The 27,062-nt window shown below is 35.9% G+C and overlaps 2 protein-coding genes and 1 pseudogene across 2 annotated transcripts; all 3 read left to right on the top strand.

Annotated features, from left to right (window-relative positions):
• The first annotated feature begins 308 nt into the window (after positions 1-308).
• LOC126063723 (olfactory receptor 10AG1-like) lies at positions 309-1,271 on the top strand (annotated as a pseudogene).
• A 9,513-nt stretch (positions 1,272-10,784) lies between these two features.
• Positions 10,785-11,729, top strand: LOC126064081 (olfactory receptor-like protein OLF1). The gene has a single exon (XM_049862711.1). The coding sequence runs from the start codon at positions 10,785-10,787 to the stop codon at positions 11,727-11,729; it is 945 nt and encodes a 314-aa protein (XP_049718668.1).
• Positions 11,730-21,727: 9,998 nt separating this feature from the next.
• LOC126063722 (olfactory receptor 5W2-like) lies at positions 21,728-22,660 on the top strand. Its single transcript, XM_049862120.1, has one exon. It carries the CDS (start codon positions 21,728-21,730, stop codon positions 22,658-22,660), a length of 933 nt encoding a protein of 310 aa, XP_049718077.1.
• Positions 22,661-27,062: the final 4,402 nt, after the last annotated feature.

Raw genomic sequence — 27,062 nt, 5'->3', positions numbered from 1 at the left:
CCACTGCTCTCCTGTTCCCTCAGGGGTTAGGCGAACAGCAAACTTTACAATCACGTATGTGATCAAAGAAACAAGGAAATACAAGAACACCCATAGCAGAAAAAAAAAAAAAAAAAAAAACGTTTTGTATGGATCTACTGAACAAGAATTTAAGAAAACACTTGACCATCTTTTTAGAGCAACTGTCATTTATAGGAATTGTTCTTATAGAGAATTGGAAAAATTGTAAGACATGCCACCCACAGTTTGCAAGTAAGGGTGCGAAGCCAAGAAAAGTGAAGTAAATTGTACTTCTGATTTTATCATTCCAACAGATGAAATGTGAAGTGAAAAAAGCTGAAGGCAACGTTTCTAAGGTGATTCAATTTGTACTGCTGGGATTTTCTGACCTTTCAAATCTCCAAGGGTTTCTATCTGGAGTGTTCTCCATCATTTACATAATTGTTATAATTGGAAGTAGCCTCATAATAATACTAATCAGACTTGATCCTGCATTACAGAAACCCATGTATTTTTTCCTGACAAATTTTTCCTTATTGGAAATTTCTTATGTAACTGTCACTCTCCCCAGGATGCTAGTGAATCTTTGGACTCAGGACAGAAGCATTTCTGTGCTGGGATGTGCCACCCAAATGTGCTTCTTTCTTATGCTGGGGGCCACTGAATGTTTCCTCCTGGTCGTGATGGCTTATGACCACTATGTGGCTATTTGTAACCCTCTGCACTACCCTCTAGTCATGAACCAAAAGATGTGTGTCCAGCTAGCAGTTGGCTCTTGGATCATTGGCATCCCAGTCCAGATAGGGCAAACAGCTAAAGTTTTCTCTCTGCATTTTTGCAATTGTAACCAAATTAACCACTTCTTCTGTGACATCTCCCCCATTATCAAGCTGGCCTGTGGGGACACTTCTGTTCATGAGCTGTCTGTCTATGCCGTAACTATGTTGTTTGCTGCTGTCCCTTTTATGTTGATACTTGCCTCCTACAGCAAAATCATTTCCGCCATTCTAAAGTTGCCAACAGCCTCAGGACAGGCTTAAGCCTTCTCCACATGTTCTTCCCACCTGCTGGTTGTGGTTTTATTCTTTGGATCTGCTACCATCACCTATTTAAGACCCAAATCCTATCATTCTGCAGGAGCGGACAAACTGCTATCTCTTTTCTACACTATACTGACTCCGATGTTTAATCCCATGATATACAGCCTTAGAAATAAGGATATCATTGCCGCACTGAGAAAATTATTGCTTAAAAAAAAGTATGATAGGTAGAAACAACCTAAGGGTCCATCAGCAGATAAATGTGTTACATTTAATATTGCTCGATCCTAAAGAGAAATAAAGTCCTGATACACAGCACAACATAGATGAAACTTGAAAACTTTATGCTGAATGAAATAAATTAGTTGCACAAAGACAAATATTTTATGACCTCACTTACGAGAGTAGGGAGAAAAGGAGAATTTTTACCTAGGAGGCATTGTGTTTATGATAATGGCGGTGGAATAATTTGTAAAATGGTAACGATAATGGCTGTACAACATGAAGAATATATTTAATGTCACTCAATTATGCATGTAGAATTTGTTGAATTGGCAAATGTTCTGTTGTGTTTATTTCACTACATTTTGAAAGCAGTATGATGAGCTTAGTTATTAACATTTTAAGTGTATGTCACACAGTTATGAAATATCTCAAATCTTTACATTTCCGCATTGACAAGTCAACCACTTCCAGCTTAGGAGGTGCTTTGAGATACCTAGCTTAAAGTTTACTGTGCTTAAGTGTATACTTGAAAAACTGATCTAACTTCACTGTTCCATATCTATACAATAATCTTGTTGTATAAATAAAACTGTGATCTCTTCCACACTTCCTTTATTAAAACTAAGAACAAAATTCAAGCTATTAAAATTTTTAGCTTAAATATTCTTCCAAGTATACAAGATTAGTTGCCTTAATTAATTAGTTGTCTAAATTTTCATACTTGTATTTGCTAAAATTCTTTTCTGATTCTATATCAGAGACACTGGACAATAGAAAAAAAAAACCATTGTTTTGTTTGTGGCTGGATAGTAGTAAATGACAAATGAGTGTTTGTTGAGTAATTAACTGAGTGCATGGACAAATGGATACTGCTACCTCCTACTTCAATCTTTTGGGTAAACCTAGAGATTTTAGAGCATCAATGAGCATTGAGAGCACATTTATTAAACCTACTATGCACGCATGTGGGACTGTTGTTGTTACCTGCTGTCCAGTCAGCCTGACTCATGGCGACCCCATACACAATGGACAGAAACACTGCCTGTTCGTATCCCATCTGCATGATCGGTTGTGTGGGTCAGTCCATTCTGATCCATAGGGTTTTCATTAGCTGATTTTTCAGAAGTAGATAGCCAGGCCTTTCTTTCTAGTCCATCTTAGTCTAGAAGCACCACTGAAACCTGCTCAGCATCATGGTGACATTCAAACCTACACTGACAGATGGGTGATGGCTGTGGTGGCGGTGCACTGGCCAAGAACTGAACCCAGGTCTCCTGCGTGGAAGACAAGAATTCTAACACTGAACCACCAATGCCCCCCGTGTAGAGTGATTCAAATCACATTTGCAAAAGAGAGCTTACATACACTTAGTTCTCACCCTCGTAACTTCCTGCCAGAGCACACAATGTAGCAGAAGACCCCTACTCACATCAACCAGTTAAATTTCCACATATTTCTATGTTCTTTTTAGCAATTATGGCCGAATGCTCTGGTTTATTACATCCCTTTCATCACTGCACTTCAAACAGCAACTCTTATATCACTTCAGATTTAAAAAAAAAAAAAAGCCTATGAGATAAAAGAGGAGGAAAAAGTTTGAATTTATTTCTTGAATCACCATGGTCCACACTATTATGATTATATATATTTGGCTGATGTTTGCAAAATTTAGTCGTTTCTAAAGTAATTGAAATTAGTAAACTTTTTAACTGGCATTATCAAGAAAAGTGACCATCTGTCAACACAGCCATTAATGCCCATCCTGCCAACTCCAGATCCTCCAATCAACAATTCACATAAAGATATTATTCAGTACATCTGTCCCTGAGAATTTCTATTAGCCGGTCTCTTGATAATTGTGACATTCTGTAAGTTAGTTATGATTGTACACATATATGCAAGACAATTTTAGTTCCTCTATTGCAGTTATATTTCTCCTTCATCAAGCTATGTACATCTTCTGCCATCTGACATGATGTCCTACATTTATGCACTTATTTGTTTCTTTATGGAGTAAAATGCATATATTAAACACCTTATATGCATATACCAAACACCTCAGAGGACTTGGTTCTTTGGTATGGAGGTATAAGGTCATGGTTTCATGGGACATCCCAGTTAACTGGCCTAATAACATGTTCAGTGCGTCTGTTCTACTTCATAGTTCATTGTATGGTGCCTTGAGTCTTAAAAGCTTGCAAGCTGCCATCCAAGGCACAACAATTAGTTTCTATTCATTTCAGACATCAGAGGAAAAAGAAGAGTCAAGAATAGAAGGAGGATATGGAATGTGTGGCTACTTGCCTCCATGAACAATTGCCTCCTTTGGCCTGAGCCCAGGAGAACTGCATGGTACCTGGCAAACATCACTGAATATTTTGATCAAAGATTCCATGGAGAAATCTTGATCAAAAGTGGAAAAATGCAGAATGGAGTTACAAATTCTCATGGACTCCAGACTTTCTGGAGCCACTAATGTTGGATGAATCCCTGAAAATATTACCCTGAGATAAACTTTAAACCTTAAACCAAAAATGTCCCCTGAAGTCATCTTAAAATGGGATGTAGTTTAACTTAACTACTAAAAAAGGTCTGCCTTGAGCATTTGGCTATTTTAAGAACTGTTCAAACGGGATCAAAATAATACCAGCAACTCGAAAGATTAGATAAGAATCTTCGAGGGTAGTAAGTTTATGTTAATGAAGGGGGAACAACTCAGAAAATGAGGGTGAATATAATCAATGTCACTAAACTGGACGTTTTGAAACTGTTGAATTGGAGTATGTTTTGCTGTGTATATTCTCAAAAAAACATAACAAAATGAATAAAATTTAGAAAAAAATGCATACATCATTTTTCATTTAATATTTTATAAGATACAAGAATTTGATAAATAGTCCATGATGATGATGATGGTAGTGATGACAGAAATGACTATTATGGTGGCAGTTTTGGTGGTAATTTTTTAAAATTTAATAAATGTATATCACAATGTTATGAGACAATGCTATCCCAGTAGTTCAGATAACTGATTTTTAAACTTTTTATTACTAATATCTTGAACAAATCATTTAACTAATTTTTTCATCACATTTACAATTAGTAAAGTGACAATTATTATAACCTTTCCTGATTATATGATTCACTGACTAGCTCATGATTGCCACTAAGATCTCTATACATAATTTCTTGAAGAAAAACCTATAATTTACTCTCTATACATAATTTCTTGAAGAAAAACCTATAATTTACTTTTATTTATCATATCTTTTTTTCCACTGAATTTTATATTGTTCCAGCTTTCTGGATGGTGTCATTTACTGACCTCTCACCACACAGTGGAGTCCTGGTGACCCAGTGGTTAAGAGTTTAGCTGCTAACCAAAACATCAGCAGTTTGAATCCACCAGTCACACTTTGGAAACCCTATGTGGCCGTTCTGCTCTGTCATATAGGATCACTATGAGTTGGAATCGACTTGATAGCAATGGGTCTGGTTTTATTTTTTTTGGCCACATGTGAGGAATCTAATATATAATTTGTTGGACCTTTTTTTTTTTGAATATTGAGGTTCTCTCTTTCATCATAAGGGTGTATTTAATATATTCATCCTCAGAAATACATGTTTAATAAAGAAGAAAATCTGTGTGCATTCCTGTCTGCATCCAAATTGGATGATTGTTGATACACACACAGGATTGCTTCTTCTATTGCTTTGACAAAGACCATTTATGCATTGTCTTTTATACATCATTTATATATTAAAATTTTGGTAAACTTGTTTACATCTTGTTACTCTATAGTGCCGTTACTCTCCTTCCTCTATATTGTCATTTTTTTCTGCTGTTGGAGTAAGATTATACAAGATTCATATGCCTAAGATTTATCTTTTGAAGTTAATGGGATTTTAACTTCCAAGGCACCTCTGGGTGAGTTTGAATTGACTACCTTTAGGCTAGTATTCTAGCACTGAACATCCAAGAACTCCTATATATACACTTATATATACAAATAAAATAATTTAATAAACAAAAATTAAAAATAATATAATTATGTGAGTTTTGTTGCTTTTTCTTGCAATCTCTATATGAATTAACATGTTTCTGAAATGTTAAATGTGCTAGATTTTTTTTAGGTAGGTCAGAGTCTCTTACATTCCTAAAAGAGGCGGCTTCACAGACATATGTGCAAATTCTGTAGCAATATTCATATATTAAAAAGTCCTCGGGGAGTGCAAACATTTAAGAGTTCAACTACTAGCCAAAAGGTTGGTGGTTTGAACCTACCCAGAGATGCCACAGAAGACCTGACTGGTGATCAGCTTCTGAAAGATCACAGCCTTGAAAACTCTATGTGCAGTTCTATTTGGCACACATGAGGTTGCCATGAGTCAGAATCTACTTGATGGTAATGGGTTTGATTTTTTTGTATGTCTCTTTTTTGATGTTGTTGAAAGTCCTTCTCAAGTTCCCTTTTAGGGTTATTTTGTCCTTCTACGACAAGTAAGTATTCTGTATGTCTCTATTCTCTGAACAATTTTGTATAATTTGATATAGTTTCTTTCTAAAATATTTGTAATTCACCAGTGAAGTCCTTTGTGATCTGAGGTTTTTTTTGTAACAAAGTTTTGAGGGATATTTTTTTCTGGATACAAGATAATGTTGTTAGGTACCATTGAGTCGGTTCTGACTCATATTGACTTTATGTACAACAAATAACACTGCCCCATCCTGCACCAGCCTCATAATCTTTATGTTTGAGCCCATTGTTGTAGCCACTGTGTCAATCCAACTCACTGAGGGTCTTCTTTATTGCTGACCCTCTATTTTACCAAGCATAATGTCCTTCTCCAGGGACTGGTCCCTCCTTATAACATGTCCAAAGTATGTGACTCAAAGTCTCACCATCACTGCTTCTAAGAAGCATTCTAGCTGTACTTCCAAGGCAGATTTGTAGCTGAGCTGGGTCTGGGTTTTCTTGCAATGTTCATTAGATTCATTTTAACTTATGGCTCCAAATATTTGTATTATTTACACATTATAAAGTGATGAGAATATTTTCTTCTTGATCCTTGCTCTAATGGTAACTAAATAACTTGTCAGTTCACTTATGTTTTTGAGTGGATTTAAAGTAGCTTTCTGCATTATTATTTTTTTTTTCCAGGAAGGGAGTTGGTCTCAATATCTTAACAAGCTATATACACAGAAAGAGAACCTCTCCTCTTACAAATTTTTTTTGCTAATTCTTAGAAATATCATTGTTTCTCTTACTTTTACAGCTTCTCCAGTATTTATTTATTGGAAAATTACCATTAGCCTTTGCTAGTTTGATACTTGTTAAAAACACAAGTTCAATATTAATTCAATTTTATTTTAATTAATTAGAAAACCAGTTCGACATATTGAGGTATTGACACCAAGGGAAGGGAAATTCAGAGGTTGGGGTTTTTTGTTTGATGATGGTTTACTTGGATTTGAAGTATAAGAGTATCATGCGCATATGGACATGTGATATCAACCTATCAAAGTAACAGAAGAGTGGCTTAAATGAAAATAAGCAAATTTGAAAAAGATATTTACAGACTGAGAAACAGAGCATTGTCTAGCCTCATGAAAGATCTGGGTTGTGCCAAAGATCTCTAAGAACACTGAAAGATTACGGAATTTTTGATGATTTGAAGAAACTTGCTTACTAATTTTGTGTTTGGGTAATTTGCCCTGGTAACATCTAGTGTGTGAAAGATGTAAAACTCTGTAGGTTCTGTAATACAAAGAAAGCATTTTGAAATTATTCAGCTGAGCACCTTCTAAATGAAAGAGTAGTACCCAGGAAATTCTGATTTTTAAGGTTCAAGATGTATATTCTAGATGTTTTAGTGATAGTAACATATATTTTTCCTGATGATTTCCTATATCACGTTAGTTGCAAACTCCAAGACAAAGCCTTAATATAGACTCTTCTGACAGTACTTGTCCACCCAATCACCTGATCCCTAGTATTCAAAGTGATGTTGAAATCCATTCAATAAGTTGTTAAATATAAGTATTTTATTTTTCCAGTTATAGAATGTTGATTTGATTCTTTTTTGTGAATTCTAATTTGAATTGGATGAAAAAATTTTCCACTCTTTTTATTGATAGCTAACATTTTATCATTTTATTTAATAAAATATTATTTTTGTTTTTGCTTGCCAAATTTAAAAGACAATCATTGCATTTTTTAATATTTGAACTATTTTCAAAGAACCCCTTAAAGTAGGTCTTTCATAGAATTCTAAGTATCATTAAAAATAATCTCAAAATCAGTAAGAATTAAAATTACTATTCAAATTGATGCTAACAGTGGTTATCTAATAATTACTTATGCAACTAATTAAAAAAAAAAAACCTAACACAATGTCAGTAATCCTGCTAATTATTCCCCAGGTTTCTCTTTAAAATGAGCATGTTTGGAACCCTTCAATTGTTAGGTCCCCAATGCCATGAGAATGTATTTAAAAGCCCTTGGATCTATTGACAAAAGTATTCATCCAGGTTCTTGGAAAACAGTTCTTTCCTTGGTAAGTAACTTCTGTGGCTACTAGACTGGTTTTAATGGTGTATAAATTGGCTTTCATGGACCTAAGAGAAAGAACCATTAATTTATGTTCAAAAATGTGGAAAAGCACCTTTATCTGTTAGTACTGTACCCACAAGGTAATGCATCATACATCACCTTTTCTGATACAACTTCTTTGTAAATGTAAAGCATTTAAAAAAGCTTTTACATATGTATTACAGATAAGAGAGCTGAAGCATGACTGGTTCCCTGATATTTTGAATTAATTTAAACTTATTGTCTATCTTAAGATTGTGTTGTGATATCTTTGGGGAAAAAAATAGTGAATCAAAGCATATTGACTGGATCTTTTTGTTAATTTCTGTTTAAAACAAGAATCTCAGGACTGCTGTCTTCTCCTACCACTATACTTAATGCCTCTTTACTTCCCTCTCACCTTTGTGTAGATGAAATATTTTTAGACTATAAGAAGGAACGATCAATGTGAAGTTTCCAGAAGTATGTGCTCTGTTCAGTAAATATGTAAGCCACTTATTCCTTCCCTCAGCTTCCCTACGTCCCGCACCCTGTCTTATGGTGGCCACATTATACATAGTCCAATCACCCTCAAGGTTACTGTCACAGGCCTTGACTTTGGACACATACAAATTTTAATTTGCAGCTACCAACTACAAGACCTTATATTATGCTAAGCTTTAAGTTTCTCATCCAAAATAAAAAAATGAATAATGACGATCTATCGACGAAAGAGCCTATTTATGTATCATAAGGCTTTGGATGCAGGCTCTTAGGTTCCAATGCTGTCTCTATTACATCCTAGCTCTCAAATCCCAAGTGTCTTATTTCCCTTATTTGTAAGAGAAAAATGATAATAATAGTATGTAGATCAAACCTTGGTTATTTTTGTTGTGACAATTTAATAAGATATATGTAGTCTTTAGAATATCACCTTGAAGCTAACAATCACTATATAAATGCTAGCCATTATTAATGAAACCTTGGCTTACAGCTCTAGTCATAAATATGATTAAGTGAGAGCAGTGTGGCTATTGAGACAAGTTTTTGATGTTTTCCTAACTGTGTCAGCCACTCTGAAAAGTAACTACATGGATGGACAGATAGGTAAGTATGTAGGTAGGTAAGTAGATAAATGGATGGTTGGATGGTAGGTGGACAGGGAGATCATTTTTTTTTTTTATTTGATCAGTACAGCAACCCTGTGAGATATTTGTTATCATTCATATGTAAAAATAATATATTTTATATTAATTTGCCCAAGATCCCACAGTACTCTTGTAGTCAAGATAGAATTCCAACCATATTTTTTCTAAGTCTAAAGCAGAGGTCTTATCTTTCCTAAATAACCTGATTATATTGAAAACAGGTGAACTAAGAGTAAGTTAACTGCTGTCTTGCTGTAGTGCTGCATCTCATTCCCACTCTTGGATACAATAACGTGACCACACAAGTAATTAACCCTTCTGATTCTCAACAGATTCTCTGTGTCTGTGCCATAGGGTGGTTTTAGTTACTGAATGAGATAAAGTTGATAGCACCGTCGCTGAGTTTTTATACATGTAATGAGCTAGTGACCCAAAAACATTTTTAATTCCCTTCTTGGGATCTCTGAGGCAACACTAACATAGCTCATTGGATGCTTTGCTCATTTGTTTTCATATATTTTTCAAGTCTATCCTTCAAGGTTAGCTTCAAATTTCTTACTGTTCCAGGTTAAGTTAAAATTCTTTCAACTGTTAGAAGTATTCTGAAACCCCAGGAAAATTGATTGACAGATTTCTCAGTATAAATACCCTGAATTATAAAAACATAAAAAGTAATAGCGGCTACTATATTTCAGTGAGAAGGACATATAGAATGATTTTATTTCATTTGAAGTAACTTAAACCTTTTTTGTGTGTGTGTCTACTTACTTATTTAAACCAAAAACAAACACAGTGCCATCGAGTCGACTCCGACTCCCAGCAACCCTATAGGAGAGAGTAGAACTGCCCCATAGAGTTTCCAAGGAGCACCTGGTGGATTCGAACTGCTGACCCTTTCATTAGCAGCTATAGCACTTAACCAACTACACCAGCAGGTTTCTACTTACTTATTTAATATTCATTCTGTGCTCATTGGAAGCTGGGCATTGTGATTGATGGAACGATATATATTTAACAAATTTAATCAGCTTGGCTAATACAGGATTTATAGAATTACCCTAACTTCTTTTAAAAATATACTCATGGTAGGTAATTAGTGACATTGGTTTTATTTCACTAATATTACATTACTTTATATTAACAAGAAATAAGTACAAAAAACAATTAGCTGGTGTATGTTTTATTATACCTCTCTATCTTTTGACTATAATTTCTTGAGAGAAAAAGCAAATGCCTCCATAATTCTCCTCATTCTAAGGCATGTTCTACAAGTCGTTGTCTGTTTAATAAATATCGATATTTCTTCTTTCCTTTATACAATCCTCAGTCCATTCATTAATCCATCTAATCTTGTACTGTAACTACAGTGTTACATTTCAGGTACAAAAAGGTAAGCAAACTCCAACATGCCCTCTGTACTATGGAGCCAACTGTTGATTGGAAGAAATAGTCATTAATGAAAGAAATTAAATAAAACTTGCGACCATGGAATTTAACAGCTATTGAATTCTGAAATATATCTCTCAAATTTTGTATTTGAAGAGAAGTTTCTTTACTTGACTGATGGTTTGTTGAACAATCAAACTAATTTATGATTACATCTAATTTTATTTCTCTTTCATTATTATAATGTTTTAGGATATTAGGATTCTCAAAAAAGGAAAAAAAAATTAATAATATGGAACTGATAGAAGGAACAATCAAACTAATTTATGATTACATCTAATTTCATTTCTCTTTCATTATTATAATGTTTTAGGATGTTAGGATTCTCAAAAAAGGAAAAAAAAATTAATAATATGGAACTGATAGAAGGAAACTACACCTTGGTGACTGAATTTGTTCTATTAGGCTTTCCAACATGCCCTGAACTGCAGATTGTCCTATTCCTGGTGTTTCTGATGTTGTATGGTGTGATTCTAATGGGGAACATTGGCTTGATAATGTTAATCAGAATAGATTCCCGTCTTCAAACCCCCATGTATTTTTTTCTCAGTAACCTATCCTTTGTAGACCTTTGTTATTCCTCAGTCATTGTTCCCAAAATGCTGGTCAACTTCCTCTCAGAGAACAAATCCATTTCCTATTATGGCTGTGCCCTGCAGTTCTATTTTTTCTGTACTTTTGCAGATACAGAATCCTTTATCTTGGCTGCCATGGCCTATGATCGCTATGTCGCCATCTGTAACCCTTTGCTGTATACAGTTGTGATGTCCCGGGACACCTGTGTATGGCTGATTGTCTTGTCCTATATTGGTGGCAACATAAGCTCCCTGGTTCATACATCCTTTGCCTTTATTCTGAAATACTGTGACAAAAATGTGATTAATCATTTTTTCTGTGACCTCCCTCCACTGCTTAAGCTCTCCTGCACAGACACCTCAGTTAGTGAGTGGCTCCTCTCCACATATGGCAGCTCCGTGGAAATCATCTGCTTCATCATCATTGTTATCGCCTACTATTTCATTCTTCTCTCAGTCTTAAAGACTCGCTCTTCCAGTGGGAGGAAGAAAGCCTTCTCCACATGTGCCTCTCACCTGACTTCTGTGGTCATTTATCAGGGGACTCTACTGTTTATTTACTCAAGGCCCAGCTCCCTGTATTCTCCCAACGCTAATAAAATCATCTCGATGTTCTACACCATTGTCATCCCAGTGCTAAATCCACTGATTTACAGTTTGAGAAACAAAGATGTAAAAGATGCAGCTAAGAAAGCTCTAAGATCAAAGACAGATTCCTCATGAGACTTTAAGCTCCGGGGACTCACCAATTCCCCAATTATAAACTCTGATTGGGAAACTGTAATCATTTTACCAGTACACACACAACTTCTCACACAAGGGATTTTACCAAGCAGCTAAATGCGTTTTCTTTTATACACAGTCGAAAGCATTTCATAACCCCAGTATATAAGACTGCGTTTAAAAGTGTTACAATTGCCACTAAATAAATCAGACTAGTGTTTAAATGTTTCTAGCTTGGGTTTCTAGCTCAAACAGGTTGCATCAGGCTGTCTTAACACATACAGTAAATACATTGTTTTTTTTTTGTGTGTGTGTGTGTGTGCTGTAAAAAAAAACAGAATATCTCATATACACGGGTAGATTACTGGATGACAGAAGGAGCCAGATTGCTTTGGTTTACATGTCAACTCTGTGCCCGACTAACAAATAGCACCTTGAGCAAGCTACTTAATTTATGTGTGCCTTGGTTTCCTCATATGAGAAATCGGGAGAATACAGTAACCACGTCACTGGTTGTTGAATGATAAAGTGCATTAGTGCTGAGAGTAGCGCTTAAGCCATTTTAGGCACTGAACAGATGTTAGTTATTGTGTGTGTATGTTTATACAATATGCTCACCTTCATTAATAAAGGCGTATCATGCAATGAGATAGTGAGAAGCAGGACTGCTAGGAAAGCAGTAACAGAAAAACCAAATCCCAGTTTGCTGAATAGCAGTTCAGCTCCTTGCAGAGAACCTTCTGTGTCCAATCCACTCCAAAGCACTTTGGGAATTTTTTTTAAGTGGGAGTGGAAGAATAGGTTAATTACTACACAAAACATTTGTTTTTCCTTTTTTCTCTTACCTTTTTCTACACCAAAGTATTACTGACGGTGTAAACCATCCTCCTACAGCATCTCAGAAACAGAAGAAGTGCTGATGCCTCACAGGGTCCTGACTGCATCCTCATGAGGAAGTCAACCCACAGAGCAGAGCAGCAAACCCAGGAAAAGGCGTTTGACAATGGAAATTGAACCATGTGATTATTGGGAAATGTATTTCAGTAACTGATGTTTTTCTATATATGATTATTATTGCATAATAATGAATTTTATAATCCATGTTCTAGAAATGTCAGCATTGAAAGGTATGTTTAAATCCATGTACTCTTTGTTGTAAAAACCTGCAAGATGTAGCCAAAGTCAATTATCAGTTGTTGATTTCTTTCTATTATCAATTTTCTCTGGAGGTTTTCTTGAGATTTCTGACCAACAGTGGTTCTCCTGAGCACTTCTGTTGCTTAATTTGGAAGAGAACACACTCACATCCAGCTACAAAGACAATCGCACTGTTTAATATTAGATTAAATTTCAGATTTACTTAGCCAAGGTTGTAGAGGATCATGCCAGCCACGGAGAGCAAGATTAGATATATTATCGCAACACAGCTTTTCATTGCTCCAAATTATTAACATATATAAGCATGTGATAACATTTGTATTGGAAAGTATAAAGCTGCATATAAAAATCTCATTTTTGATACACCACTGTCTTTTCGTACTCAAGAAAAGAGATTATATCTCTTATGGGAAAATATAAATGTTTTCAGAGAAGGGACTGACTGAAAATAGAGGGTGTCGGTATTTTTTCAATGTGTTCAAGTGGAAGCACTTACGTAGATGGCACCATGACTCTGTATATGAGATGGCTATCATCTTTTCAGCTTTCCACATGGCTTATGCTACTTTTCTACCAAAACCCAAACCATACCGATTGCTGTCAATTCTGACTCATGGCAACATCATGTGTTTCAGAGTAGAACTTCACTACATAAAGTTTTCAATGGTTGTGGCCTTTTGGAAGTAGATTGCCAGGTCTGTTTTCCGAGGCACCTGGGTTGACTCAAACCTCCAAGCTTTCAGTTAGCTGCAGAGCACGTTAATCTTTTATACAACCCAGGGATGCGATGGTGAAGAAAGCATCACTTAACACTAATACTGATACAAATATTCATAGCAGCAAATATTCATAATAGCCCAAAACTGTAAACAACCCATGTGTCCATTCAGTGATGTATGGGTAAACAAAATATAGTATATAATGGGATACTATTCAGTCATGAGAAAGGATGGAGTATTGATACATATTACAATATGGATGAACATTGAAAATAATATACTAAAGAAAGAAGTCCAGCAAAAAAATTCACTCATTACATGATTCTACTGTTATGGCTGTTATGAAATGTCCAGAATAGACAAATGCATAGATTCACAAAATAGGTTGTGGTTTCCAGGATCTGGGGGGATTGGTGAAAGTACAATATTAATGGGTACAGGCTGCTTTTTGGGATGATGAAAAATGCTATGGACTTAGATAGCTGTAGTGGTTGTACAAGCTTGTGGACATGCTACATAACACTAAAACGTACAATTTAAAGGGATGAATTTTATAGTGTGTGGAACATAAAAAAGAAAAAAAAATTACCACTGAAGAGTAATAACATTCCTAAGTCAGTAAGTGAATGAGAGTGTGGTAGAAATGGAAGAAACAAAAACAAGAGTAGAAAAGAGTTGGGAGTGATGAAGTAGAGAATCTATTAAGTTTCAATGGATTTCTGATTTGACTGGACAGAAGGAGGTATAGACTCAGGGTAGCTGAAAATCATAACATAAAAATAAGTTTCGGTCATCTTCCTAACATTAATTTGATGACAGGAGTAAAAAATTGAGAGCTCAGCCTTTGCTAAATTCTTTTAGGTATTCACAGGGTGTTATGGATTGAATTGTGTCTCCCCAAAATGTGTATCTACTTGACTACACCATGACTCCCAAGATTGTGTGGTTGTCCATCATTTTGTGATCTGATGTGATTATCCTATGGGTTGTAAATCCTACCTCTATGATGTTAATGAGGTGGGATAGGTGGCAGTTATACTAATGAGGCAGGACTCAATTTATAGGATTAGGTTGTATTTTGAGTCAATCTCTTTTGAAATATGCAATTCCCTGTGAACCATATGACATAGTTACTTAAGTGTACAAAGACTGGACCATCATCCTCATTTCAATCCTTATGTATCAACAGTGAGACACGCACACACACGAACGCGTTACACACATATAAATACACATATGCATAAGAAACAAAGTTTATATATTTCAGAAATTTTATTAGCCCTCTGCTCACTTCCATTCTGTAATGAAACAGTTAATTTAAAATCCAAAGATATGCGAAGTATGTGTTCGATTCTGTTGTTTCCATTTATTTTTGCATTTCTGTTTGAATGTCAAGATTTGTAACTTTGCACCCAAGCTCTTTACAAATCATAAGAACATTGTGGCACAGCAGGGATACAATTCCAGAGAAAACTTTAGTAAATGTACTTCATGTCTCTCCAAATAGTTGATGTAGACCAAGATTAGTAACAACAATTTTCATTATTATCAACTCAGTGGTATGCTCACTGATTACAGATCTAAAATGCAAGCTTTTAAGCCAATCATGATTTCTGAGGAGCACATTAATTGTGATCACTTTTTCTGGCACTGTGAATATATGCAAGAAAACCAGATGCTTAGTCATGTGTCTTTCAGGTTTGCTCTCTAACACTGGTATTTTTTCCATATTGTTTTTATTTTTTTCATGAGCTAATAAATGCACTCTTGGCAGGCATTATTTTGAAAATGGATCGAGATTTCAATTCATCCAACTTCACTTCTGGAGATAAGGATGTAAAGTCCAAAAAAAAAAAATTAAGAAATAGGAAGTCACATGCCTCATGAAACCTGGAGGTTTAGATCAAAGTTTCTCGACTTCCTATCTGACATATAAATATTTTTTATTATTGTCAAAAAAAAAATGCCTCTTTAGGGAGCAACACATCTGAATATTGTGAAGATAAAAAAGATGTTTTACAGGAACAAATTTATTTCTACTTATAGACAATATTTTGTGGATGTCCAGAAGTGTTAAACATAAATCTACCATTTTCTGGATCATTTTATCAACAGTTTAAAATAAGAACAAAGGACAGTAGAAAGGAAAAATTGTCCCTCCTTGAGTGAATTCTTTTTTTTCTTCTTTGAATTGCTAATAGGAAGAGATCAAAGTGACCCTCTTCAGCATGTTTCTAGTTATTTATGTCATTAACCTCCCGGCAGAGAAACTATTGAAGTTTGTCAAGATTTCATTTTACTTGGATCCATATTTAACACCCATAGAAGCAGATGTCAAGAAATAAAACAATTTATTGCACTGGGAAAATCTGCTCAAAAGGCCTCTTTAAAGTGCTAGTAAGCAAAGATGTCACCTTGGGGACTAAGGTGCGCCTGACCTGGGACATGGTGTATTCAATTGCCTCTCATGCATACGAAAGCTGGATGATGAATAAGGAAGACTGAAGAAGAATCGATGCCTTATGAATTATGGTGTTGGAGAAGAATATTGAATATACTATGGATTGTCAGAGGAACAAACAAATCTGTCTTGGAAGAAGTACAGCCAGAATGTTCCTTTGAAGCGAAGATGGCAAGACTTTCTCTCGCGTACTCTGGGCATGTTATCAGGAGACACTAGTCCCTGGGGAAGGACATCATGCTTGGTGAAGTAGAGGGTCAGTGAAAAAGAGGAAGACACTTGAGGAGATGGGTTGACACAGTGGCTGCAACAAAGGGCTAAAAAATTGCAACAATTTGAGGATGTCATATGACTAAGCAGTGTTTGCTTCTATTGTATATAGGGTCCATATGAGTCAAAGCCAATTCAAAGGCACCTAACAATGACAACCTTCTGTCAAATCATGGAATGATTGTTTTAATTAGAATGGACTCCCAGCTTCAAACGCCAATGTACTTTTTCCTCAGCCACCTATCCTTCCGTGACCTCTGCTATTCCACAGCAATTGAGTCCAAGATGCCGGTGGACATATTAGCCAAAGACAAATCAATTTCCTTCTATGGCTGTGCTCTGCAATTCTTCATCTTCAGTCTTTGGAGATTCTGAGTGTCTCCTGCTGGTGGCTCTAACCTTTGATCAGTACAAAGCCCTTAGCAACCACTTGCTCTATACAGTAAACATGTCCAGTAGTGTGTGCTCCATGCTTATGTCTGGGGTTTACCTGGTAGGCATGGTGGATGCTTTGATATGTACCACATTAAATTTCCATTTATTTTTTTGTGAGTCAGATGAAATTAATCATTTCTTCTGTAATTTGCCTGTACTTCTCCTCCTTTCCTATTCTGATATTCAGGTCAATGAGCTGATATTAATCACGGTTTTTGTTTCATTGAACTGCTGTTCTTGTCTCTTACGGTTGTATTATCTTCTCGGCCTTAAAGATCCACTTTTCTGAGGGAAGATTCAAAGCTTTCTCCACCTGTACCTCTCACTTAACTGCTGTTGCAATTTTCCAGGGTACTATGCTCTTTTTTTTTTTTTTTTATGCTCTTTATGTATTTCTGGCCAAGTTCTGCCTACTCTCTAGATGGCATTTCCTTAAAAAGCTAGAAATAGAGATACCATATGATCCAGTAATCCCATGCCTAGGAATCAACCCTGGAGGAATAAGAGCTGCCACATGGATAGATATATGCACACCCATGTTCATTGCAGCACTATTCACAATACCAAAAAAAATAGGAACAACCTAAATGACCACCAACAAATGAATGAATAAGCAAATTATGTTATATACATATAATGTAACACTACACAGCAATAAAGAACAATGATGAACCCACAAAGTATCACACAACATGAATGAATCTGGTAGAAATTATACTGAGTGAAACAAGTCAGTCTCAAAGGACAAAAATTGTACGAGAACACTCTTATTAGAACTCTAGAAAAGGTTTGCACACAGAAATAAACATTTTTTGATGGATACGAGAAAGAGGAGAAAGGGAGAGGGGATATCACTAACTAGATAGTAGACAAGTGTCAACTTCGGTGAAGGGAAAGACAACACACAAATTGTAGGGAAAGTCAGCACAACTGGACCAAAGCAAAAACATAGAAGTTTCCTTGACACATCCAAACACTCTGAGGGACTGAGTACCTGGGTCTGGGGCCTGGGGATCATAATCTTAGGGAATGTCTAGGTCAATTGGCATAACAGAGTTCATAAAGAAAATTTTCTGCATCCCGCTTTGGAGAATGGCTTCTAGGGTCTTAAAATCTTGCAAGTGGCCGTCTAAGATACAACTATTAGTCCCATCTTGTCTGGAGCAAAGGAGAATGAGGAATACCAAAGACACAACGAAAATATTAGCCCAAAGGTCTAAAGGACCACATGAACCAGAGACTCCACCAGCCTGAGCCCAGAAGAACTAGATAGTGTCCGGTTACCATCATACAGTGCTCTGAAAGGGATCACAACAAAGAATTCCGTACAGAATGGGAGAAAAATGTAGAATAGAATCCAAATTAAAAAAAAAAAAAAAGATCAGACTTACTTATCTGACAGAGACTGAAGGAACTCTCAAGACTATGGTCTCCAGGCAGTCGGCTAACTCAGAACTGAAACCTGCAGTCTACTACTTTTCAGACAAAAATTAGACAGGCCTATTTTTTTTTTTTTTTTTTATAAAACAAAAATAACACTCATGAAGAACATGCTTCTTATTTCAATCAAATATACAAGACCAAATGGCCAAAAGCAAGATGACATAGCAGGAAGGGACAGGAACTTGTTAATGGACACAGGGAACCCAGGGTAAGGATGAGTATGCTGTCACATTGTGGGGACTGCAACCAATGTCACAAAACAACGTGTATAAATTTTTAAATGTGAGATTAACTTGAGCTGTAAGCTTTCATCTGAAGCTCAATAAAATTAAAAATACGTATTTTGGTAAAATGTATATATTTCAAAACATATGCCAAGTAAACAGGTTTTTCATGTACAATTCGGTGACACTTATTACATTAATTATATTGAGGAATCATCACCAGTATCTGTTGCAAAAAGTAATTTTTTAAAATAAACAGCAGTCACCTATTCAATGTTTATTGCAGCACTTTTCACAATAGTCAAAAGGAGGAAACAACTGAAAGGTTCGTCAACAAATTAACAGATAAACAAATTGTGCTGTATACACACAATGGATCACTACTCAGCCTTAAAGAGAAATGAAGTCCTGATCCAAGCCACAATATGGATGAACCTTGTAAACCTCATGCTGAGTGAAGTCAGTCAGTCTCAAAAGTATAAATGCTGTATGATCTCATTTATAAGAAAGACACAGGTATATGGAAACCAAGGAGCCCTGGTGGTGCAGTGGTTGAGTTCAACTACTAACCAAAAGGTTGGCAGTTCAGATTCACCAGCCACTAGGTGGAAACCTACGGTGCATTTCTACTCTATCCTATAGTGTTGTTATGAGTGGGAACCAACTTGGCAGCAAAGAGTTATTTTTTGGTTTTATAGAAACCAAAGATTAGTGGTTATCAAGGGTGAGAGGGAAGGTGAAGAGGGAATTTTTGCTTAGGAGGAATTGCATTTACGTTAATGATAGTGGAATGACTTGGAAAAGGATAGTGAGAATGGTTGTACAACTTGAAGAATGTAATTAATTTTACTGAATTATACATTTAGAAATTGTTGATCAGGTATATATTTTGTTATGTATAATTTCGCTACTATATATAGACAGGTCAATAGAGAAAGACTATAGAGATTTTTTTTCGTGAAAGCATTACCCTAACACGTGTTTTCTTAAAGTCATTTTTTTAACCTATGAACTAAATGAGAAGAAACAGCCCTCAAAGTCTGTTTATTTCTACTTTTTGTTCATTATCCACCAAAAAAAAAAAAAAAAACGGAAGATAATTAAAAGCAAACATTTAATAGTCTATTACTTTTAAAACATCCTTGTTCTAGAGACTGAGAATTTTGGGAGAAACAAATACGAACAGAAAAAAAAAATTAAGATAGAGTGGGTTGTGTGTAATGAATGTTATACAGTCATAAAATCATTGGGTTGGGGGTGGTTGACGTGGTTGGGGGAAGGGAATCAGACCGTGATTAATGACAATAAAGGACAACCATTAAAGGGAGGTCATATTTCTAAATGAGGAAGTAAAGAAGGTGGCTTTAGAAATGGAAGAAACAGGATAAGCAATGGAAAAGAGATTAGAATCATTTAGTAGAGATTGTATCTGAGCTTCATTACATGTGTGATTTGACAGGAGGATGGTAGCCATAAAGCATGGCATTAAAAAAAATAAAATATTTCTTTTTTTTTTTTTGCATGGCATTAGACTCAATTATTGTTACAGGATACTGATCATTTTGAATGAAAACTTCAGGCTTTGCTAAAGTTGCTGCAGAATTCACAGGGGAAAAATACAGAATCAGAAATTTAATTAATCGCATGTTTGTATAACACAGAAAAATGAGGCAGAGACTTCAGAGATTTAAGTCCCAAATGTCACTAAGTAACAATAAGATGTGACCTTCCTTGTGCTCGCCTACCTAAAACCAGAACAGAAAGACATGCTCATTTCAGGTAGGATTCTGAATTGCCAAATTAAAAGAATACAGAAAAAAATTTTTTTTGAAAAATGAGGAACCAAATATTGAGGAATTTGTAAATGAATAATTTTATACTTAATTATTCAGTTAAATAAACTCGGTAATCTAATAGCCAAACCATAATGTTTTATGGTTGAAGCTGTGAAAATTTGACTGACATCATTAGTATGAGTAAGTAGATATTTTATTAATTTATATTTCAACTAAAATTCATTAGTAAATTATTAGTTTTATTACTGTTCGAGTGATTTCACTATATACGTGAATTTTAGATTTTTCTAGTGCTATTCCAACCATAATTGATGTGTCAAATTAAAAATGCCAATTTGTATAAATTCGAATTCATATGAACCAAATACTATAATACCTAAGTACAGAAAAAAAAAAAAAACTCAGACTACCATTCGCATTTCGATTTTTATATACCAACCAAAATATTCACACAAACACATACATACACACACAAGAAAATGAATCCTTTATAATTCTTAAACATTTGCTATTCCTCTTTCCTTTCTTAATTTTTACAGAAAATTCAACTTAGAAATCCAAAGAGATACAAATACATGTGTTAAATTCTGTTTTTCCCACTTTGTATCACTTTTCTTTAGTTTGTCAACGGACACATCCTTACGGGTTCAGATCAGTCACATAACTTGGTTGCAAATGCTCATCACAGAGGAAGTGTGATAGAAAAGTTGAATAAAACATGTTTCATTCATGCTTCATTATTCAGTTAAAAATCAAGGCATCATAGACCAAAACAGTAACATGATCATTTTCATTTGTTAATTTCTATGCAATATTATTGCTGAATCTTTAAAGTCAATTGTATTTCAGGACAAATACAATAAAAGTGATTGCTTTTTCCTCCAATGGGCCATTTATCTGTATACGTCCGACGTTGAGGCCTGTGCCCTCTGGCTGTGTGTCTCTGACTACTGCGTTGTTGTGTATCACTCTCAATCTGGAATGGGCCTTAGGTTTATTTCAAACCCACTGTCTAAGATAATACAGTGGAGGACAATACAAATGACAGATATCATGAATGACACATGGATTTAGAATCAAAGTTTCCAAACTTTGTGTTCCAGACATTTTAATTATATATATTTTTTTCAATAAACCCCAGACCAAAAACCCATTGCTGTCAAGTCAGTTCTGACTCATAGCTACCCTAAAGGACAGAGCAGAACTGCTTCATAGAGTTTCCAAGGAGCACCTGGTGGATTCGAACTGCAGACCTTTTGGTTAGCAGCTGTAGCTCTTAACCACTATGCACACCACCAGGGTTTCCAATTACACTGCCTCTTTAAGAGTTACATTTATCTGGGCTTCTTTCTGTGGATGAAGAAGACAATTTACAGAAAGAAAGAGTGCTGTCTTAAAAGATAATATTTTGTGAATGTCCAGAAGAGTTAAACCCTGATGTATCATTCTCTTGATCATTTTTTGTAGCTGTTTAGAACAAGAACAAAGGAAAATGGATGGAGAAAATTGCTCCTCTTTGACTGAATTCCACCTCTTAGGAATTACTAATAACCCTGTGATCAAAACAGCCATATTCATCATGTTTCAGGTTGTTTACATCATTATTCTTGTGGCAAATCTTGGAATGATCATTTTAATTACAATGGACTCTCAGCTTCAAACACCAACGTACTTTTTCCTCAGCCACCTCTCCTTCTGTGACCTCTACTATTCCACAGCAATTGGGCCCAAGATGCTGGTGGACCTCTTAGCCAAAGACAAGTTGATTTCATTCTATGGCTGTGCTCTGCAATTCTTCATCTTCTGTATCTTTGGAGATTCTGAGTGTCTCCTGCTGGCAGTGATGGCCTTTGGTAGGTACAAGGCCATAAGCAACCCCTTGCTCTATACAGTCAACATGTCCAGCAGGGTGTGCTCCGTGCTCACGGCTGGGGTTTACCTGGTGAGCATGGTGGATGCTTGGATACATACAACCCTAACTTTCCACTTATGTTTCTGTGGGTCAAAAGAAATTAATCATTTCTTCTGTGATTTACCTCCACTTTTCCTCCTTTCCTGTTCTGATATTCAGGGCAATGAGTTGGCATTATTCACTGTTTTTGGCTTCATTGAACTGAGTACCATTTCAGGGATTCTTATCTCTTACTGTTACATCATTCTCTCAGTCTTAAAAATCCACTCAGCTGAGGGAAGGTTCAAAGCTTTCTCCACCTGCAGCTCTCACTTAACGGCTGTTGCAGTTTTCCAGGGAACCCTACTCTTTATGTATTTCTGGCCAAGTTCTGCCTACTCTCCAGATCAAGATAAAATTACCTCTTTGTTTTACACCCTTGTGATTCCCATGTTAAATTGGCTGATATACAGCCTAAGAAATAAAGACGTGAAAGGGGCTCTGGAAAAACTGAAAAATAAAAGATGGTTTTAAAACATAAAACACACAGTTGTTTTTGTAAAATCATATGGTAAAAAGCTGTATAAGAAACAAAGTTGTCCCAGATACATTAATTTAATAACATATGTATTTTACCTAAAGCCATATCATATGAAAGTTTTGCATTTCCTGAAACACGCCTTGCTTCATGATGTGTCTTAAATTGACATAATTTTTTTTTTTTTTTACTGCCTCTTTGTGGAGAACTTCGCAGACATTTCTTAGTGTGCTGACTTTTCTTTGCTCATTGTATCATTCATGGATTATTTCAGTTATTCTAAGATTTATTGATTTTTTTTCCTAAGTGCTTATCGTGCATTTTGGTACACCGTATTTCATGGTGAATCTAGCAGTTTCTATACTAATGAATTTTATAATCTAGTGGAAGTTTTTTTTTTAGTGGAAGTTATAAACATTAACTAAGCATTCAACTAACTTATCATAAATTACAAATCTTCATGAATTAAAAAGACTGGGCACTATTAATCCAGAGCAAAATTCTAAATCTGGTGTGCTGAAGAAAGGCTTCCCTGGAATGGAAGCATTTAATCTCTGATCTAGGAGTCCTGTATGGTGTAAATGGTGCTTATTAGACATCAGTCAAAGGAATATTAACTGAGTATAAAATATGTATCTTGGATGTATTATCTTTGTAGCTTATGAGGAAGTAAACTAAATTATTGTGGTTACTAGAGATAATCTATAAAGACGTGTATTAGTGACACTGTTGTTGTTAGCAGCCATGGAGGCAGTTCTGCCTCACAGTGACCCTGTGCACGACAGAACAAAACTCTGCCTGGTCCCACACAGTCTCACAATTTTTGCTGTGCTTGAGCCCATTGTTGCAGCCACTGTGTCAATCCATCTCACTGAGGGTCTTCCCCTTTTCCGCTGACCCTGTACCTTACCAAGCATGATGTCCCTCTCCAGGGACTGACCCCTCCTGACAACATATCCAAAGTATGTGAGACGTAGTCTCACCGTCTGTTTCGAAGGAGCATTCTGGCTATACTTTTTCCAAGACGGGTTTGTTCGTTCTTTTGGCAGCCCATGGTATATTCAATATTTTTGCCAACACCACAATTCAAAGGCATCAGTTCCTCTTTGGGCTTCCCTACTATTGTCTAGTTTTCCCATGCCTACGATGCAATTGAAAACACCACGGCTTGGGTCGGCTGTACCTTAGCCCTCTGGGTAACATCTTTGCTCTTCAACACTTTAAAGAGGTCTTTTGCAACAGATTTGCCCAATGCAATGTGTCTTTTGATTTTTTGACTGCTGCTTCCATAGCTGTTCATTGTGGATTAAAGTAAAATGAAATCCTTGACAACTTCAGTCTTTTCCCCATTTATCATGATGTTGTTTTTTTGGTTTTGTTGTGAGGATTTTTGTTTTCTTTATGTTGAGGTGTAATCCATACTGACGGCTGTGGTCTTTGATCTTCGTCAGTGAGTGCTTCAAGACCTCTTCACTTTCAGCAAGCAAGGTTGTATAATTTGCATAACACAAGTTGTTATTGAGTCTCCCTCCAATCCTGAAGCGCTGTTCTTCATATAGTCCAACTTCTTAGATTATTTGCTCAGCATACACCTTGAGTGGGCATGGTAAAAGGATACAACCCTGAAAACATACCTTTACTGACTTTAAACCATGCAGTATCCCCTCGTTCTGTCTGAACAACTGTCTCTGGATCCATGTACAGATTCCTCATGAGCCATTCTTTGCAATGTTATCCATAATTTGTTATGATCCACATAGTTAAATGTCTTTGCAGAGTCAATAAAACACAGGTAAACGTCTTTCTGATACTCTTTGCTTTCAGCCATGATACATCTGGCATCAGCAATGATATCCCTGGTTCCATGTCCTTTTCTGAATCTGGTTTGAATTTCTGGAAGTTCCCTGTCGATATATTGCTGCAGCCACTTTTGAACGATCTTCAGCAATATTTTGTTTGTGTGTGATATTAATGATATTGTTCGATAATCTCTGCATTCGGTTGGATTATCTTTCTGGGGAATAGGCATAAATATGGATCTCTTCCAGTAGGTTGGCCAGGTAGCTCTCTTCCAAATTTCTTGGCATAGACAGGAGAGTACTTCCAGCACTGCATCCGTTTGTTGAAACACCTCAGTTGGTATTCTGTCAATTCCCGAAGCCTTGTTTTTCACTGATTCCTTCAGTGTAGCTTGGACCTCTCTTCCTTCAGTACCGTTGGTTCCTGGTCATATGTTACCTCCTGAAATGGTTGAAAGTTGACCAGTACTTTTTGGTATAGTGACTCTGTGTACGCCTTCCATCTTCTTTTGATGCTTCCTGCATCATTTAATATTTACCCTGTAGAATCCTTCAGTATTGCAACTTGAAGTTTTTCTCCAGTTCTTTCAGCTTGAGACATGTCTTCCGTGTTCTTCCCTTTTGGTTTTCTATCTCCAGATCTTTGCACATGCCATCACAATACTTTATTTTTCTTGACAAGCCACCCTTTTAAATCTTCTGTTCAGATATTTTACTTCATTTTTTTCTTTTGCTTTAGGTACTCGATGTTCAAGAACAAGTTTCAGAATCTCTTCTGACATCCATTTAGGTCTTTTCTTTCTCTCCTGTCTTTTTAATGACCTCCCGCTTTCTTCATATATAATATCCTTGATGTCATCCCACAACTGTCTTTAGGTTATTAGTGTTCATTGCATCAAATCTATTCTTCAGATGGTCACTAAATTCAGGTAGAATGTACACAAAGTCATATTTTGACTCTTGTGGACTTGTTCTAATTTTCTTCAGTTTCAACTTGAACTTGCATATGAATAATTAATGGTCTCATCCGCAGCCATGCCTTGCCTTGTTCTGACTAATGATATTGAGCTTTTCCATGGTCTCTTTCCACAGATGTGGTCAATTTGATTCCTGTGTATTCCATCTGGCAAGGTCCATGTATATCATTGCCATTTATGTTGCTAAAAAATGGTATTTGCAATGAAAAAGCCATTGGTCTTGCAAAATTCGGTCATGTTATCTCCGATATTGTTTCTATCACCAAGGCCATATTTTCAAACTACTGATCCTTCTTTGTTTCCAACTTCTGCATTACAATCACCAGTAATTATCAATGCATCCTCATTGCATGTTTGATCTATTTCAGACTGAAGTTGGTAGAAATTTTCAGCTGCTATGGTAAAATTCTCTTGTGAGAAAACATTTCTGAATTCTGGTAAATCCTAAAAGCCCCTCTGCTTTTCTAGGTGGCATTTCCTTGTGGAACACTGTGACATGTTAGGGGAAGATATGTTGGAAAAATCCTGTGGAAAATCCTTGTTTTAGATGAGTTTTATGATTTTCTCCTCCACCATGTTTTCTCAATTACCCATGCTTTTGTCAAATTGGTGCTTATAAACAAGTACTCAGGGAATCACTCCATTATCTCTACTTAGAAGATGTAAACATAATATATAATTATTTCCTTTCCATAAGACTGTTTTATATTACACTATCAAAAGACTGATTTTATTTGTGTAATGTCCCTTCTAATCACACCTACTGGGTGTGATCTATAGTGAAGGAAATTTTAAGCTCAATAAATGAGAAATTTGAAGTTCAATAAATGGATATCCAAAAATATAATAAGTGAACTTAATTAATTGCACCCTAAATCTCCCTAAAACCACTTTCTGGGATTATAGTTTGAGGGTTTCACGGTTCTGCCATCTGAGCCAGATGGCCTGAACTGACCCTTCTATCTTGGGATTCCACACAAATGGAGAAAACATAACATTAATAGACTTTTAACAATACAAATCTGTTTACTTCAATTCTAACAACCCCTGTGTGTAGTTAGTGAATTTTATAAGAAAATTCCTCAACCTTCCCTCCTTCCTTCATCCTCAACACTGAAATTCCTAAACATAAGAATGACATATGGTAGTAGATTAGGGTAAGCATACAACACAGTGAACATATAAATACATACTGGTGCTGTTATCTTTAACTACATTTGTATGGATAAAGCAGAAATAATGCTCAATGATCCAAAAAGATAGAGGTCGTATGTTAAAGCCACAGACAGCAATCTTTAAACTCCCTGGAAACTCCTTTCCAGATGCATGCTTTGAAGAGGGAAACAAAAGCATTCTAAATCACTGGGCCATTTAAGAAGTCACTATTCTTCTTTACCAGCTCTTAGGGCCCTGTATGTAATCATCCCTGTAGGTGGATGATTAGGGTGCACACAGACCCTGTCTCCCCTATTGGAGAGATTGTGAAAAAGAAAACAAGTTTTGTGGCTCATCGTCATTCAAAAGGATTGCACTGTGTCTCTAGGCTGAATTACCTGAAATGTCGGTAACAATGATGCCTGGCTGGATATGATGAGTTTCAGAAGGCCAGATACTTGTAAGTA

Source organism: Elephas maximus, chromosome 20, assembly GCF_024166365.1.
Source record: "Elephas maximus indicus isolate mEleMax1 chromosome 20, mEleMax1 primary haplotype, whole genome shotgun sequence".
In the NCBI taxonomy this organism is placed as follows: domain Eukaryota; kingdom Metazoa; phylum Chordata; class Mammalia; order Proboscidea; family Elephantidae; genus Elephas; species Elephas maximus.
Note: the sequence above shows the minus strand (reverse complement) of the source record. Positions and strands in the feature narration are given on the sequence as shown.

Excerpts from the sequence above, each read along its gene's own strand:
- LOC126064081 (XM_049862711.1), top strand. The coding sequence starts at position 10,785 with ATGGAACTGATAGAAGGAAACTACACCTTGGTGACTGAATTTGTTCTA.
- LOC126063722 (XM_049862120.1), top strand. The coding sequence starts at position 21,728 with ATGGATGGAGAAAATTGCTCCTCTTTGACTGAATTCCACCTCTTAGGA.